The sequence below is a fragment of the Hyperolius riggenbachi genome, chromosome 9 (assembly GCF_040937935.1).
Source record: "Hyperolius riggenbachi isolate aHypRig1 chromosome 9, aHypRig1.pri, whole genome shotgun sequence".
NCBI lineage: Eukaryota > Metazoa > Chordata > Amphibia > Anura > Hyperoliidae > Hyperolius > Hyperolius riggenbachi.
The window spans coordinates 263,189,387-263,208,452 of NC_090654.1; the positions used below are offsets into that span (position 1 = coordinate 263,189,387).

The following is a 19,066-nucleotide window of genomic DNA, read 5'->3' on the forward strand; positions in this document are numbered from 1 at the left end:
CTCATACATCGAGAATTCATGGTTGGAGCGCTGTTCTGGTACAGAGATTAGTGTATCTGTGTGGGTCTCGGGTGCTCCCTTCACAATGGAGAGGGTTAACCTTGACCTATAGAAAAGGTGAGAACGGGAGCCCTTATAGTGCAGTATTGTTAGTAAAAACTGGAGGTGTAATTTTGTGAATACGATGTACTCACAAAGGAAGGTTGCAGTCCTGCAACCACCGTATATGCCTGCGGAAAGATAACTGTCTCCGCTCGGTAACCCGGACCCTCTGGATCTGGGTGGTCGCTCTCCTCCTTTAATCCTGTTTCCCGGTAGACAATGTCGCCCAGGGATAGGGATGACACCTCAAAGAGGTGTGGAGTATACAAGTGAAGCACGTTGGTGGAGGCGCCCAAAAGTATGTTATAGCAACAGCTAGATAATTTTACTCATAAAATTGGATAAAAATAAATCTCACAAAAATTGGATAAAAAATCTATAAAACAGATAACCTGAACAATAGCCGTGCGGAGCTCGGGCACATTGATTCTATGCGCCCGAGCTCCGCACGGCTATTGTTAAGGTTATCTGTTTTATTGACCAGAGGAAGTGGGCTGAGTCCCGTGAAACGCGTTGTCTACAGTATAACCGTTATTTTAATAAAGACTCCTTTTTCTACCCACGTGAGTCTTCTTTGGAGGTAAGAGACCACCTCATCATACCATATATATTTTTATTTACTTATTTTTATTTTTATCCAATTTTATGAGTAAAATTATCTAGCTGTTGCTATAACATACTTTTGGGCGCCTCCACCAACGTGCTTCACCTGGTACAGAGATAGCATTTACAGCAAAGGACCGACTCCAGCCTTTTTCCAGAAGCGCACCCATAGAACTGTGTGGCATATAGAAACTGTATCTTCTTTGGCAGATATACCCGATTGGTGTGAGATTTCTGTATAGGACATTATTAATATGTATGAATCATATTGATTGTATTTACTATATTTGAATCATATTGATTGCATTTGGCGTGGGCATCTGAGCACTGTATAATTTTTTGGTTAATACTTATATATGTGTTTTTTTTCCTGAGATAGTATTGCTGACAGCTCCTCTTTAAAGAACCGACAGGTTTTGGACTAGTCCATATCAGGATCTTCTTTGTTTTTGCATGCAAAAAAAAAAATGCATTTCCTGAATGGCAGTTGCGAAGTCTAGCTAACGAACGGTTCCGTGATCCGCTCTGCTGAGCGGACGAAAAAATGCTGTAGGACCCAATTTTCCGGACCGGTTCGCTTAGCGTAACGGAAACGGAAGGTTTTGCAGCATATAGGATCCAATAAAAACTGATGTTTTACAGCACACTGGCTCTAAAACGGACCATTTTCACCTGATCCAGCTGGCCTGATCCGTATGTCCGCTTCCGTAAAAAAACGCTAATGTGAACCAGGCCTTACTATTTTGGCAGTTAGACTGCTGTTCAGGAAATGCTTTTGAAAACAAAGAAAATCCTGAGAATCCCCCATGAAGAAATGGACTAGTCCAAAACCTGACGGTTCTGTCACATTTTAACTGCTTACTTTTTTTTAACTGGAGTGGTCCTTTAAAGGACCACCAGGGCCGGCCTGCTCATGAGGCGGGGTGAAACATTTGCCTCAGGCGGCAGATCTGGGGGGGCGGCACCCGCCTGTCAATGGATGCTGGGGGCCGCCCACCGAGCTGGAGGGGTAGCTGGCAGAAAGGGGGTATTGGGCCTAGCGGTGGGAAGTGCTCCACTGACGCCACTTCCGGCAACGCTGCCCACTGTATTGTAAGTGGACGGCCTTGCAGGAAGTGACATCGGTGGAGCGCACGATGGAACGCAGAAGAGGTGAGTGATTCCCCCGCCCGTTGCCTCTTCATCATATGCAGGCTGGTACTTAACGCTGGAGGAGGAGCGCAGATCGGAGGACCCAGGCGAGGGAGGGTGGGGGTCCGACCCCCCCCTCCCCACCGCTAGGCCCAATACCCCCTTTCTGCCAGCTACCCCTCCAGCTCGGCGGCCCCCCACCCACGGCTGGGGGGGGCCGCGATTTTTTTCTAATTTTGTCTCAGGCGGCAAAAAGTCTAGGGCCAGCCCTGAGGACCACTGTCGCAAAAATTGTAAAAGGTAAAATACACGTGTACACATACAAATAAGAAGTATGTTTCATCCAGTACAAGTAAGATGAGCCATAAATAACTTTTCTCCTATGTTGCTGTCACTCACAGTAAGTAGTAATCTGACAGAACTGAAAGGTTTTGGACCAGTCCATCTCTCCATTGGGGATTCTCAGCATTTATTCTTTATAAAGACACTCCTTGAAAAGGATTTATACAATGATGCTGACCAGCCTCCCTGCTCTCTGCACACTGATTTGGCAGTTGGACAAAGCAACTGCCATTTATAAAATGCTTTAAAAAAAACGCCTTGAGAATCCCCCACTTAAAGAGACAGAAAACCCCTCTATTAAAACGCAATCCTAAATGCAATTTTGTCTTTTTAAAACAGAAGGGATTTGTGATAATTCAGCTGAAAGTGAGCAACTGTGGGTTTCCCATGATGCATCACTCCTAAATATGCAAATCGTCTCTTTATGCCCTTGAAAGCACATATCCAGAACAGCTGGTGTATAGTGAGCCTGTAGCTAATACATTTTACAGAGAAACCACAGTTGCTCACTTACAGCTGAATTATCACAAATACCTTCTGTTTTAAAGAGACTCTGTACTAAAAAAAAAAACTTCCCCTGGGGGGTACTCACTAGTGTTGGGCGAACACCTAGATGTTCGGGTTCGCGAACGTTCGCCGAACATCGCCGCGATGTTCGGGTGTTCGACCCGAACTCCGAACATAATGGAAGTCAATGGGGACCCGAACTTTCGTGCTTTGTAATGCTTTCTTACATGCTACATACCCCAAATTTACAGGGTATGTGCACCTTGGGAGTGGGTACAAGAGGAATTTTTTTTTTAGCAAAAAGAGCTTATAGTTTTTGAGAAAATCGATTTTAAAGTTTCAAAGGGAAAACTGTCTTTTAAATGCGGGAAATGTCTGTTTTCTTTGCACAGGTAACATGCTTTTTGTCGGCATGCAGTCATAAATGTAATACATATAAGAGGTTCCAGGAAAAGGGACCGGTAACGCTAACCCAGCAGCAGCACACGTGATGGAACAGGAGGAGGGTGGCGCAGGAGGAGAAGGCCACGCTTTGAGACACAACAACCCAGGCCTTGCATGAGGACAAGAAGCGTGCGGATAGCAATTTGCGTTTTGTCGCCATGCAGTCATAAATGTAATACAGATGAGAGGTTCAATAAACAGGGACCGGAAACGCTAACCCATCACAGATGTTCATTGTTCATGTTACTTGGTTGGGGTCCGGGAGTGTTGCGTAGTCGTTTCCAATCCAGGATTGATTCATTTTAATTTGAGTCAGACGGTCTGCATTTTCTGTGGAGAGGCGGATACGCCGATCTGTGACAATGCCTCCGGCAGCACTAAAACAGCGTTCCGACATAATGCTGGCTGCCGGGCAAGCCAGCACCTCTATTGCGTACACTGCCAGTTTGTGCCAGGTGTCTAGCTTCGATACCCAATAGTTGAAGGGTGCAGATGGATTGTTCAACACAGCTATGCCATCTGACATGTAGTCCTTGACCATCTTCTCCAGGCGATCGGTGTTGGAGGTGGATCTGCACGCTTGCTGTTCTGTGTGCTGCTGCATGGGTGTCAGAAAATTTTCCCACTCCAAGGACACTGCCGATACCATTCCCTTTTGGGCACTAGCTGCGGCTTGTGTTGTTTGCTGCCCTCCTGGTCGTCCTGGGTTTGCGGAAGTCAGTCTGTCGGCGTACAACTGGCTAGAGGAGGGGGAGGATGTCAATCTCCTCTTTAAAGTCTCCACAAGGGCCTGCTGGTATTCTTCCATTTTGACCTGTCGGACTCTTTCTTCAAGCAGTTTTGGAACATTGTGTTTGTACCGTGGATCCAGAAGGGTATAAACCCAGAAATTGGTGTTGTCCAGAATGCGCACAATGCGTGGGTCGCGTTCAATGCAGTCCTAGGCCGAAGAGGTCATAGCCTAGGGCAGGGGTCTGCAACCCGCGGCTCCGGAGCCGCATGCGGCTCTTTTTCACCTTTGCCGCGGCTCCTGGGCGGCTCCGGTGTCAGTGGCTGCAGTGCGCGTGTGACGTGTGCTGTCGCTGGCCGACAGCCTATCAGAGAGGCCGCCGGACCAGTGCAGTGCAGGGCTTCGGGCGTCCATTTTCCTGTAGCCCTGCAGTGTAATGCAGGCAGGACGTGAGGTAGGAAGAGGATCGTGAGAGTTGCGCGCCACAAGGTCGGGACCGGAGGTCGGGACCGGAGGAGATCGTGACAGGAGGTCTTCTGACTAGGTGAGTAAATGGGTTTTTCTTTTCAGATCTGCTGAAGGATTGTGCATATTGGGGTCAGATCTGCTGAAGGATTGTGCATATGGGGGTCAGATCTGCTGAAGGATTGTGCATATGGGGGTCATATCTAACGATTTGTGCATATGGGGGTCATATCTAACGATATGTGCATATGGGGGTCATATCTGCTGAAGGATTGTGCATATGGGGGTCATATCTGCTAACGATTTGTGCATATGGGGGTCATATCTGCTGAAGGATTGTGCATATGGGGGTCATATCTGCTAACGATTTGTGCATATGGGGGTCATATCTGCTGAAGGATTGTGCATATGGGGGTCATATCTGCTGAAGGTTTGTGCATATGGGGGTCATATCTGCTGAAGAATTGTGCATATGGGGGTCATATCTGCTGAAGGATTGTGCATATGGGGGTCATATCTGCTAACGATTTGTGCATATGGGGGTCATATCTGCTGAAGGATTGTGCATATGAGGGTCATATCTGCTGAAGGATTGTGCATATGGGGGTCATATCTTCTGAAGGATTGTGCATATGGGGGTCATATCTGCTGAAGGTTTGTGCATATGGGGGTCATATCTGCTGAAGGATTGTGCATATGGGGGTCATATCTGCTGAAGGTTTGTGCATATGGGGGTCATATCTGCTGAAGGTTTGTGCATATGGGGGTCATATCTGCTAACGATTTGTGCATATGGGGGTCATATCTGCTAACGATTTGTTTTATAATGGTTTTGCGGCTCCCAGTTTTTTTTCTCTTTTCGGAAACGGGTCCAAGTGGCTCTTTATGTCTTAAAGGTTGCAGACCCCTGGCCTAGGGTCACAAAAACCTGTTTATTTGGGCTATTTCAATGGTAGTGATGGTGACGTACATAAATCTCAGCCATGGCCGTTAGCAACGTCTGAATTTCACGAAATGTCTCATGCAGGTAGAAGACATATTGTTAGACTTGGAGGCAATGAAAGTCTATGGGGGATTTTACCAATTTTGGACCCCTGTAACTCTGGTTTGCAGAGATGTAGGGACCCCATCTTTGGAATCCAAGTCTAACAATATGTCTTCTACCTGCATGAGACATTTCGTGAAATTCAGACGTTGCTAACGGCCATAGCTGAGATTTATGTACGTCACCATCACTACCATTGAAATAGCCCAAATAAACAGGTTTTTGTGACCCTAGGCTATGACCTCTTTGGCCTAGGGGCCCGAAACTCACCAGTCATGTTCCCCCTAAGGGTCCCTACAATGCTAGAAAATTTGGTACTGCTGAGCCATTGCCCTTTGAAAAGATGTGAGATTTTGGAAAGTGAAATAGGGAGGCAATGAAAGTCTATGGGGGATTTTACCAATTTTGGACCCCTGTAACTCTGGTTTGCAGAGATGTAGGGACCCCATCTTTGGAATCCAAGTCTAACAATATGTCTTCTACCTGCATGAGACATTTCGTGAAATTCAGACGTTGCTAACGGCCATGGCTGAGATTTATGTACGTCACCATCACTACCATTGAAATAGCCCAAATAAACAGGTTTTTGTGACCCTAGGCTATGACCTCTTCGGCCTAGGACTGCATTGAACCCGACCCACGCATTGTGCGCATTCTGGACAACACCAATTACTGGGTTTATACCCTTCTGGATCCACGGTACAAACACAATGTTCCAAAACTGCTTGAAGAAAGAGTCCGACAGGTCAAAATGGAAGAATACCAGCAGGCCCTTGTGGAGACTTTAAAGAGGAGATTGACATCCTCCCCCTCCTCTAGCCAGTTGTTCGCTGACAGACTGACTTCCGCAAACCCAGGACGACCAGGAGGGCAGCAAACAACACAAGCCGCAGCTAGTGCCCAAAAGGGAATGGTATCGGCAGTGTCTTTGGAGTGGGAAAATTTTCTGACACCCATGCAGCAGCACACAGAACAGCAAGCGTGCAGATCCACCTCCAACACCGATCGCCTGGAGAAGATGGTCAAGGACTACATGTCAGATGGCATAGCTGTGTTGAACAATCCATCTGCACCCTTCAACTATTGGGTATCGAAGCTAGACACCTGGCACAAACTGGCAATGTACGCAATAGAGGTGCTGGCTTGCCCGGCAGCCAGCGTTATGTCGGAACGCTGTTTCAGTGCTGCCGGAGGCATTGTCACAGATCGGCGTATCCGCCTCTCCACAGAAAATGCAGACCGTCTGACTCAAATTAAAATGAATCAATCCTGGATTGGAAACGACTACGCAACACTCCCGGACCCCAACCAAGTAACATGAACAATGAACATCTGTGATAGGTTAGCGTTTCCGGTCCCTGTTTATTGAACCTCTCATCTGTATTACATTTATGACTGCATGGTGACAAAACGCAAATTGCTATCCGCACGCTTCTTGTCCTCATGCAAGGCCTGGGTTGTTGTGTCTCAAAGCGTGGCCTTCTCCTCCTGCGCCACCCTCCTCCTGTTCCATCACGTGTGCTGCTGCTGGGTTAGCGTTACCGGTCCCTTTTCCTGGAACCTCTTATATGTATTACATTTATGACTGCATGCCGACAAAAAGCATGTTACCTGTGCAAAGAAAACAGACATTTCCCGCATTTAAAAGACAGTTTTCCCTTTGAAACTTTAAAATCGATTTTCTCAAAAACTATAAGCTCTTTTTGCTAATTTTTTTTTCCTCTTGTACCCACTCCCAAGGTGCATATACCCTGTAAATTTGGGGTATGTAGCATATAAGGAGGCTTTACAAAGCACGAAAGTTCGGGTCCCCATTGACTTCCATTATGTTCGGAGTTCGGCTCGAACACCCGAACATCGCGGCCATGTTCGGCCCGAACCCGAACATCTAGATGTTCGCCCAACACTACACGTGACCCGTTCGGCCAATCACAGCGCTAGCCGAACGTTCGGGTAACGTTCGGCCATGCGCTCTTAGTTCGGCCATATGGCTGAACAGTTTGGCCGAACACCATCAGGTGTTCGGCCGAACTCGAACATCACCCGAACAGGGTGATGTTCTGCAGAACCCGAACAGTGGCGAACACTGTTCGCCCAACACTAGTACTCACCTCAGGAGGGGGAAGCCTCAGGGTCCCAATGAGGCTTCCCCCTTCCCTGTAGCTGCAGGCAGTCCAGTTCTGGCTCCCCTGAAGCGTCCTGCAATCCTGGCTCGACAAGCCTGACAAGGCTTGATATATTTACCTTTCCTGGCTCCAGCGGGGGCGCTGTTGCGGCTCTCAGCACGGAGATAGGCGGAAATAGCCGATCTCTGTCTGGTCCGCTCTACTACGCTGGCGCAGGAGACTTGCGCCTGCCCAGTAGAGCGGACCGACAGCGATCGGCTATCTCCGAGTGGAGAGCCGATACTGCGCCTGCGCTGGAGACGGGAAGTTAAATATTTACAACCCTGCTGTTCGGAGGGGTACAGCGAGACCGCCGTGGGACACAGGAGGACAGGGGAAGCCTCGATAGGATCCGGAGGCTTCCCCCACCCAAGGTGAGTACCCCTCAGGGGAACTTTTTTTAGTTACAGGTTTTCTTTAAAGGGGAACTGAAGTAAGAGGTATACGGAGGCTGCCATATTTATTTCCTTTTAATCAATACCAGTTGCCTGGCAGCCCTGCTGGTCTATTTCTCTGCAGTAGTATCTGAATAACACCAGAAACAAGCATGCAGCTAGTCTTGTCAGATCTGACTTTAAGCTCCTTAGCGGTAACCCCGTGTGTGACACGGGGTAAGCCGCCGGAGGGTGCCGCTCAGGCCCTGCTGGGCCGATTTACTTAATTTTTTTTTTGCTGGACGCAGCTAGCACTTTGCTAGCTGCGCCAGCACCCCGATCGCCGCCGCCGCGCGCCCGATCGCCGCTATGATTTAAAAAAAAAAAAAATTAAAAAAAAACTGCTGCGCTGCCCCCTGGCGGTATTTTTCATACCGCCAAGGGGGTTAAAGTCTGAAACACCTGATCTACAGCATGCTTGTTCAGGGGCTATGGCTAATAGTATTAGAGGCAGAGGATCAGCAGGGCTGCCAGGCAACTGGTATTGCTTAAAAAGAAATAAACATGGCAGCCTTCATATACCTCTCTTAAGTTCCCCTTTAAGAAGACTAAATTACATTTTACATTGCATTTTAATATAGGGCTTGTTGGTCTCTTTAAGTCCTTATACCTTCCAGAATCAGCAGAAAGTATTCAATCAGTTCAATGCTAAGCCGAGTACAATCTCATTGACCATCTGTGGTCATAATGATATCTTGTAGGAGGATACGGCTGTGGAACCCTTTGCATCAGAACTGTAAATGGTCCAGCTGCTCTCAGCAGCCAATCGGAATGCCTAATAATGGAGAGGGTGAAGTCTGATTGGCCAATATGCGCAACTATTCCATTTTTTGCTCAACTTCCCTATTTCAGCCTGCGTTGTGTCAACCACAGGTGCAGACTCTAGAGGACAGAATGGGCTCCATTGTATGGCTGTCCAACATAAACCAGCATCTGGTCTTTCCCCGCGAGCCGTCAGGCGGATCTCAGCCTGTTCAATATTCGCCTGCCAGCTGAAACGGTTCTAAATCAATATATATTTTTTCATGTCAAACACTTAACGAGATGCTTCAGACTGAAATGTTGATATGAAATCTTCTTAAACGTCGGCCCTTCAGAACCTTCCTGTGCTCTGAGATTCCAGGAAGCTTCTGAAGAACATGTAGTGACTACTAGAGGACAACTCTGCTGCCTGGTACGGGACGGAAACTGGACACCTATCTGACCCCATGAAGGTGTTTGGAGAAGGGTGTTAGGACTTTATTATATTTATGGAAAAATAAAGTTGTATTACTGAAATCCTATCTGGATATTCTATATTTTTCAAACAGCCCCGACATCCAGTCTTGTCAAGGTGCCCTTTCATAGGACGGCGATGTTTGAGCGGAAAAAAAAAATGGTCCGAAGACGGTAAAACAAATGGAACACGTTTATTTTTAGTAAGACATTTCTGTGAAGCTATAATGGCTATTTACAGAAAGTATCATGTCCTCCTCCGCTTCCACCCCTTAGCATAATTTGCGGCTATAAGATTTTGTTTTTCTTGATGGAGCTTCTGATGGTCGGATTCTTGCAGAGTCTCTTCCAGAAGACTTGGTAGAGTCCCACTCCAAGCTGCCCAATGCACAAGCCCGACCAGCCTATTACTAATAAAGGTTTCTCTGTAAATGCCCTCAAACATTTTCCACCGCAGCATGCTCTTCTCACTCAAGTTACCCATAATGACTAAGGGTCATTTGTAGGAACTCTTGACAGAACAGGGAAGCTGTACTCAACATTAGTACTGACTACAGTTTATCTCCTTTGGGCTTTCACAGCTTACACTGCAGTCAGCCGACTGTCTTCAAGTAAGGTGGACTGAGGTCCTGCCGCTACTTGGTCTTTCTTAAGGAAATCAGGAATGCTTGTCATAGTCTGCGCATTTCCCCCGCTACTACGAGGCCCATAAGAGCTACTGCTGTTTTTAGCAGACACGGTCTGTCCACGATAAACTTGAGCCTGATGTTCACAAATGCCAAACTTGCTGAGGACGATAAAGACATCTCTTCGGAAGGCTTTGGTGAAGATGGCATACAGGAAAGGGTTGGCACAAGAATTAAGAGGGTAGAAAAGCACCAGGAGGATCTTGGAGTTGGACACAGTGATCAGTGGCTTGTTCATCATGGCGGACAGGGCGTAGAAGGAGATTGGAGCCATGCAGAGGAAGTCTGTGAAAATAAGGACGGCCATGCGTTTAGCGATTTTTGTATCTTTGTCTCCAGACTTGTAGTGAGGGTTCCGGACGGTGATGTAGATCTTGATGTAGCAAGCACATATTATAACAAACGCTATGATGTTCAACAACAGGACGAAGATGATGTAGGCCTGGGACAACACTGTCTCTGTGTCCATTGGTAGGCAGATGCTGACCTTTACGTAGCTGCTAATCCCAACCAAGGGCAGAAGAGCCAGAAAAAAGCAAAATGCCCACCCACTCAACATAATAAAAGTGGCATGTCTTAGCCGTATCTTGCGATCCAGGCGCATGGCAAATGTTATGGCGTACCAGCGTTCTAGAGTGATCACCGTCAGGGTGTACACAGAGAGCTCACTGGCGAATACAGTAAAGAAACCTGCTGTGTTACAACCTGCCCCAGTCTGCCAGTTAATGGCATAATTGTAGTACTCAGAGCGCGTATGGAGGTCCTCTGAGGCAATCAGCAGAAGATAGATGCCCATGCAGAAATCAGCGAACGCCAAGTTACATATGAGGAAGCGTGGCACCGTCAGCTTATAATGGCTGGTGGTCAGAATAAACAAGACAAAGGCATTGCCCAAAATGGCCAGAAGATTGACAAACCACACCACAATACGCAGGAAGTCGTATCCCATGATGTCCTCACAAGGGTTGAACTCATCAGGTTCTGGTGTACACACCAGCTTCTCATTGCTACCACACACGATGTACTCATAGTGATTCTCAAAGGCTGGTGTGTAATGCTCTTGGGCGTTCTTTATCTCTTGGCCAAAGCCAACTTCTTCCTCTCCTTGGTCCTCGTAGAAGACGGAATACTGCCTGCTGCTATGAAAGTCAGTAAATTTGGAATCCTCAGTCTGGTCAGGATCTCCATCCACGTAGTCTTGGTAGAATGGTCCTATGCCGATATAGGTTCTCAGTGAGCGCTTCCTATGGGCGCTCTTTCCAAGAGTTCGATTACACACAAAGGCCTCCAGGTCACTGTAGAAAGGAATGGGAAAAAAAACAGTTTTATGATAATAAAGTCGGGAGAAAGGTGAGCAGCATTTAAAATGTTTCACATGCCAGAAATAATTATTTTTCTAAATCAGTCAGGTCTACAGACAACTACAATCGGTTGAGCGCAGCAAGACAACCATATACCACAAAGCAATCATGTGTGGTCTTAACCTCCTTAGGGCTGCTCCACACCAATTGGCATGGACGCCACAGCAGCCCCAGGACCCCCTAACGCCGATCGGCGTGCAGTCCTGGGGGCAGAGATTGCAGGGGATTGCACACGCCGATGTGCGCACATCTCCTGCTCGGGGGGCAGAGCTCCGCTCCATCAGCAGCCTCCCAGCGGCAATCGCCGCTAGGAGACTGTTACACTGGGAAACCGCCGTCTATTTACTCCGTACAGCGCTACGATCTAAGGTGGCGCTGTACTGGGGACAGCCGTGTGACACGGCTGTCCCCCTGGAAAGCTCAAGGGTGATCTGCTGTCATAGGCTGAAGCCTATGACAGCCAATCACAGTGATTGGCCGGTGGGCGGAGGGAGAGATGCATACAAAATAAAAAATAAAAAAGTATTTTTATTGTAAAAATAAAGATATAAATATTTATAAAAAAAAACATCCTAGGAGCGATCATGTAACGATCGAAGATGTTACCTCTGTGGTGGAAAGCAGCGCAGCTGCTTTCACACCTGATGTCACCTCTGCGGCAACGCCATCCCGGGTGTCCCTTCCCGACTCAGGTGGGACAGGGGTCTCTGTTGCACAGCAGCTTAGGTCCACATGCCTGCGCATGGAGCAAAAGGACCTTTATGGGCGTAGGAGACAGATCAGCTGACATTGTGGTCAGCTGACTTCTACCTGTCAATCTACCTTGCAGGTTGGTTCAGCCCCTTGGACGGGGCTGCTTGCATCTGCCTTCAGTATTTAAACCTGGAGTTGTTACTCTGTCCTTGTCTGCTGTCGTAAATACTAGTGTGTTAGCGCTCAGACCTTAGATTAGTTCTGGTGTGTTTTGATCTGGGAGGAAACCAGGGATTTTACACAAGACTAGGACTTTTGTTATTTTGTATATTGTAGTGAGGTTCCTGTTGATGATAGATGTATATGCAATAATTGCGATATACATCTATCTATAGTTAGCTCATTTGATTGTATTGATTATTACTGATTTCCTGTGTATGACTCTGGCTAAACTCTGACTCTGATCTCGTTTTCTGATTCTGTACTTCTGCCTATCTGCCTTAAAGTTGCTGAACCTCTGCCTGATTACCGATTACTCTTCTGCCTCCCGATTCAGTTCTGAAACTAACCTCTCTGTTGCTGAACCTTGCCTGTCTGACCATTCTACTCACCAGTGGTGCTCCCCACTGGTGAGGTGTGCTATTTACCCACCAGCACCTCTGGTGCGGTATCGCTACTTTTTCTTAAAGTGACCGATAGTACCTTGCCAGCTCCACTGGAAAGGTCTAGCTAAACTATTTAGTCACGAGCTCTGTTAATTGGATTGTCACTTAAACTGATAGTACCTTGCCAGCTCCTCTGGTAAGGTTTTGCCAAACTATGCAGTTGCTGTGACTGTTAGTACGTTCCCAGAACCCCCGTAGGTCTGGCCGTATTTAGCAGTGCCTTTCAGCTAGTGCCAGCCAGCACCTCTGAAGGGACCTAGCTTTATTGGTTCCTGAGGCTCATCAGCTCCTGTGATGAGCACTCGTTAATTACTCTTTATTCCCACCAGCTCCACTGGTGAGGAGTTCACTAGCCTGCAGTACTGTCTGAATCACCTGCTCCTTAGGTGATCGCTATTTGCAGTATTGTTTGTATCACCTGCTCCGCAGGTGCCCTCTTGGCTGCAGTACTGTCTTAAATCACCTGCTCCTCAGGTGATCACTAGGCTGCAGTACAGTCTGAATCAAATACTCCTCAGGTGCCCTCTTGGCTGCAGTACTGTCTTAAATCACCTGCTCCTCAGGTGATCACTAGGCTGCAGTACAGTCTGAATCACATACTCCTCAGGTGCCCTCTTGGCTGCAGTACTGTCTTAAATCACCTGCTCCTCAGGTGATCACTAGGCTGCAGTACAGTCTGAATCACCTACTCCTCAGGTGTCCTCTTGGCCGCAGTACTGTCTTAAATCATATGCTCCTCAGGTGATCACTAGGCTGCAGTACCGTCTGAATCACCCGCTCCTCGGGAGATTCTATCTCCTCAGTATCTGTATCTCCAGCTTGCTGGGGGCTTGTACGCTATTATACTGTCAGTGTACTGATTGTGCCTCACCAGCCTCTCAGGTGAGGTCTCGCAGAACTATTAAGTTACAGTCGCACCAAGCATTACACTCATAGCATCCTTGTGGCTATACTAATATTATTGGTGATTCTGCAGATCACCACATAATCAAGTATAGCGTCTGCATTATTGGTGATTCTGCAGATCACCATATAATCAGACGTCTGAGTTGCGGCACCCCACCGTTACAGATCATAGCCCACCAACACAAATCTCTGTTGGTGGGCAACAAAAATGGGGGAGGGGGGAATCGCTTGTGTGCAATGAGGCCTTAAAGCTGCAGTGGCCTATTTTGTAAAAAATGGCCTTGGCAAAGTTCCAATAATCAAACGTCCTCCTCCACACAGATTATTATTGGGGACCCCATAATTTCTAGTTATGCCTCTAGTATAGCCTGGGTCTTTACAGATCGGAAATTTTTTCCTGATATCCAAAAAGAGCTGCAACAATCAACAGAGACCAAATCTTAAACAATAACAGCTCACATAGCACATTAATAGCACCATTGTCTGTTTTGCCTATGCCTAAAAACGTCCCTGGTTATACCTGTCTTTACATTTAAGTACATTTTTGATATAGGTTTGGGCAAGAGCATAACATTTCAGAACAACTCTTGTTTGTGCTTTCTGAAAATCAGTCGTTCACTGACTTTTTCTTTTTGGTCCAGTTGGTGAAGGCACAGCAGTGACTCGGATAAAACAGGTCCGCTCTATCCAGCAGGACGAAGGTGTTCAGTGGGGGCAGTTTCTTCAAGTACCAGGTGCCCTGGGCCAGCAGGTGTCTCAGGCTCTGAAGACCCTTAGAAGGAAGGGAGGACACGGCCGTCTTCGAGATGTCCCTGAGCAACAAACAAGTACAAACGGTGTCATGCACAAATCTAAATCTAAAATCTAAAGCTTAAAGTAAACCAGAGCTGTTGTAAAAGGAAGATTTGATACTCACCTGCGGCTTCCTCCTGCAGCATAAACATGTGTGAGTCCTACGCCGTCCTCCCGCGGTCTGCCGCTCAGCCATGATCAGTCTCAGTAATAGACTCAGTCGCATCAGTCCGGGTTTACTGTGCATGCGCAGGAGGTCAGACTGGACCCAAGTGAGCCTATTACCCGGGCTGATTGGCAGACTGCAGGAGGACAGCGTAGTACCAAGTACCTCCGGTTCACGGATATAAGAGACTGTGAACGAGAAATGTACTGGATCTTTAGGTTAAATAGCCTGGTACCGGGAGGACTCTATGAAGAAATTGAGGTTCAAAGTTTTCTCAGCTAACAAGCTGTTATTTCAGACTGTCCACCCCTTGTCAATAATCTGTAAAAATAATCTTCCCTGTCCTGCACCTTCTGCTACAGCCCCAGTCCCTCTACTGGTAATATTTAGGGCTTATCCCTTCTTGTCCCCCCCCCCCCCCCCTCCTTCCCCCTTAGATTACCTGTAATTTACATAACTGTGCACTATTTTCTAAGTCCCAGTTTGACACAATAATTTCAAGGGACATTACAGTCACATTGATACTTTCGGATACACCATACAGCAGGGGCACTCAGCGTAGTTAGCAGGTCTTAATGGACCCCTTTAGATCGTAGACTCTGCCTTACGTAACCAGCAGCAGGTCTATCATAATTTTTCCTCACCATTCCCCCCCCCCCACCCCTTCTTAAATCAAATTCCGCCCCCCCCCCCCTCCCGTCCCATTTGATCAGTTTTCACCCCATTATAAACCATCAAATAATTATTAATTTATACCCTGTTTTTTATATACACTAATTATTTAGTTCCCATCAATTTTATATACTTATATATAATATTTTTTATATCTTTTTATTATATTTTATTTTTTATTAGGACTACATGATCTCTAGGCTTTCTTTTCATTTAATCATAATTTTATACACATATATACACAAAAAACCACGTAGTATAACATCAGAGGATACCATGGGCATTTTTGCTTCTTGTATGAAGATGTATCAAGATCACTGTGATTTGCCAAATGTAATCAATATAATGTATAACCTTAAAAGTACATGGGAATATAACCTGACTACAATATATATTAATTAATTTAACACAGACTGTTATAGTTTTAAATTTTAAATGATCAATTGTGTGTAAATAGGAAGCGGAGATCGGCACCGTATAGCATCAAGTAGCCGCTTACTGGTAGATGAAATGGTTTTAATTTAATGGATAATACGTGGACACATAAGCGGCTAAGTTGTAAGAGGCCGCGCAGAATGTTAATCTATGCAGATAGACTAAATGAATTTTATGAAATAGAGGAGTTGGGGAGCAATTTATGCTGACAGCCTAATTGGTTTTAATGTATTGGATGTGAACTGCCAGCGAGCGCCGCTCCCCAGCTCCCCCTCGTTTAAGCGTACATTTTTTGAGAGATTTGCACATTTTTTTAACGTCGTATTTTGCACAGTTTTTGAAGATTTAAATAAATAAATATGTATAAGTTTTATCGATTTTTTTTTTTTTTTTTTTTACAATATGTAGCGATATGTTACCCGTTAATTGCATTTGCATAGGCAATTAAAACTTTATTAGTCAATATACCAGGAACAAGCCACCTGGAATATACCCGCCCACAGGGCGGCACTAGTCCCATGATTTTCTTTGTAAAAAGGCAGCCGTCCAGCCGTTGCGTCACCGGAAGAAGGCGTGGCTAAGCACCGAAAAGCGTTGTGACGAATAGACGGCTTGCCAAAAGGAGTAGGAGCCGGTGTAATGTCAGAATGGGCAGCCCGGAAGCAGCCTTCCTCACTGAGTATCGCGCATGCTCAGTGGGAAGTTAGACATTATTTACCTGAAATATCTCCGCTTCCGCACCACGTACACTCCCGACATTTTCAGGGGAGGGGACCCCCAGATCTAGCTTTGTGCCGAATTGCAGCCCCCGAGCCCCGCTAGTTCCCGAGATAGGTTTGCTGCAATCAGTCTCGGGAACCAGCGGGGCTCGGGGACTGCAATTCGGCACAGAGCTAGATCTGGGGGTCCCCTCCCTCCCCTGAAAATTTCGGGAGTGTACGTGGTGTGAAAGCGGAGATATTTAGGACGTTTTACGTGGCTGCGTAATTTAATGGGCCACAGGCTCCTAGTGCGCATGCGGGGCTGCCCAATCTGCTTGGCTGCCCATTCTGACACTACACCGGCGGTTGTCCCCAGTCCACCAGCCTTACATCGCGCACGGACCCTGAAGCCCTGGCCAGGCTCAGGAAGTGGGAGTGACTCGCTGGCGGCCTCCTACATCTGCAATACTTGCACATTTAATGTAAGTGCAATTGTTTTAAGCATGATACCAGTAAACAAAGTTAATGCACCATAGGAGCGCACCCTTGTTCTTTTGTTTCTATACCTCAGATTCCTGGCACCACCCAGCAAAGGGAGCAGCACCGTGGGCATAACATTCATTTAAAGGGCCATACTGAGCTAAAGCTAGCACCGGATCTACACTTTTTCTCTGGTTTACTATAAGGCAGGGAACACACTTGTCTTTCAGTTTTCTACATGCAGTTCTGCACACCAGGTGTGTTTCTATGCAGAAAAATGCGCACGTTTTTTCACAGCAGCTAATGTAATTGATAGAGAAAACTGACAACATGTGCAGAAATATCATACAAAATGTCTGTTTTTTTTTTTCAGTGTGTGAAAAATACAATAAGTGTGAACTAGCCCATTGATTAACCACTTGAGGATCACAGTGGTAAACCCCCCTAAAGACCAGGCTGCTGTTTTCATAATTGGCCACTGCAGCTTTAAGGCCAAGCTGCAGGGCCACACAACACAGCACACGAGTTATTCCCCCCCCCCTTTTCTCCCCACCAACAGAGCTCTCTGTTGGTGGGGTCTGATCGCCCCACAGTTGTTTATTTATTTATTTATTTATTTTTATAAAAATTTATGTTCATTTTTTAAAATTAATTTTGTGTTTTGTTTTGCTTTAGAAATCCCCTCCCTCCCCCCAGCCGGCCAATCATGCAATCGGCTGTCATAGGCTTCTGCAACATGTTTTTATTTACCTTTTTATAGAGCCTAAAAAGCACAAAATCGAAGATCCCACACTTTTAACTTAGCTGTAGGGACAGCATTGATTGCTGCATGATTTTTGTAAGTGGATTCGCATGAGGATTTGCATGAGTGTGCAGAAGTTCATTTTGATGTTTTGCTTTTTATAGAGTCATCAGTTTTGGGGAAGAAAGGAGTTTGTACCAGACCAAACAATAAATTCAACTTAACTTTAAGGGTGTTTGCACACATCCAATTTGGATTGGCCAATCACCGGCCAATTTTACTACTTCCGTGTAGAATGAGAGCTTACCTACAAAACCTGTGCCTCCTATGTCCCTTCTTCTGCCCCCCATTGTGACTCCTTCTGGCCCTGTTCCTCCTTCTGTCCCCTCTACCTCCTTATGTCCCCTTGTGCCACTATCTGTCCCTGCCCCCCTCCTACGCTCCCCAAACCCATTTACAAGCTGGAAAGTGTGAAACAACATGCGACCAGGGCCGGATTTGTACTTTCCAGCGCCCTAGGCCGGCTGTCACCGACCGCCCCCCCCCCATTCTGTCCAACTCTGACTAGTTTGAACGCCCCCCCTGTTTTTCTGCTTTGCCCCGTGCAACAAAGAAGCAGTGCATGCTCTGTCCACTCCATGTAATTTTGCGCTCCTGTCTGCATGCACAGCAGGCGATAGTGTATGGCTTGCCTACTTCAGAAATGATGCTCATGTATGAGCACTCAGCAGCACTTGTCAAGAACACATACCCATAACACTCCCTCGGCTCCTGTGCACATCCGTACAGGAGTGCAAAATCACAAGGAGCCCCAGTGGACAGCGCTGCTTCTTTATCCTCTGTGCTACTTGCTGCCGTCAGAGCCACAAATAGGGGATAGTGCAGCGCAATGGAGAGAAGCCCATCCAAAACAGAGAGCAGGTAAGTAGAAGGATCCGACACTACACACCCTGGCATAGATGTAGTGTTATGCTAGGTACACATGATGCAATTTTCTGACAGATTTACTGTCAGGTCAATTATTTACATCATGTCTGATCTAATTTCAATTTTTCGATCAATTTGCTGTTCACTTCTATGAAAAATCATTCAGAAAATTGATTGGAAAGCAGATCAGACATGTTGGAAATAGTCGATCTGACAGTAAGGCTGTCAGAAAATTGCATTGTGTGTACCCAGCATAAGCTCAGGTGTACTTTACACAGTGACAATTTAGCACTTAAGATAGATCTTAAAATCAGTCAGCAGGAAGTTTTGTAACAGAATAACACTTTTTATTGGCTAACCAAAAGAAAAACAGTGAGCCTTAGGTTAATAAGCCATCTTCAGACTTTGTTCCTGTATACAAGATGTTAGGCACACAGCTATATATACAGTCAGTAGGCGATGCATTGATTGTTTTGTAAATATAAATAAATGTAACACAGTTGTCATTCTGTTTCAAAACATCCTGCTTTCACTGATGGTTAACACAGTACTTTGCTGTCAAAAAAAAAGCCAGGAAAGAGTTAAACTGTAGCACAAAGAATGTTGTCATTCTCTAGGAGAAAAAAAAAGGCATACATTTAAGAGATCTGAGGACTT

The 19,066-nt window shown here is 46.3% G+C and overlaps 1 protein-coding gene across 1 annotated transcript in view; it reads right to left on the minus strand.

Moving 5' to 3' along the window:
- Window positions 1-9,361: 9,361 nt before the first annotated feature.
- The window catches only part of TSHR (thyroid stimulating hormone receptor), a 131,947-nt gene continuing 122,242 nt past the window's right edge, over window positions 9,362-19,066 (minus strand). The window contains 4 exon segments of the mRNA XM_068254446.1: window positions 9,362-10,080; window positions 10,082-10,158; window positions 10,161-11,164; window positions 14,118-14,306. Coding sequence (XP_068110547.1) covers window positions 9,766-10,080; window positions 10,082-10,158; window positions 10,161-11,164; window positions 14,118-14,306 — 1,585 coding nt within the window. The 3' untranslated portion in view covers window positions 9,362-9,765.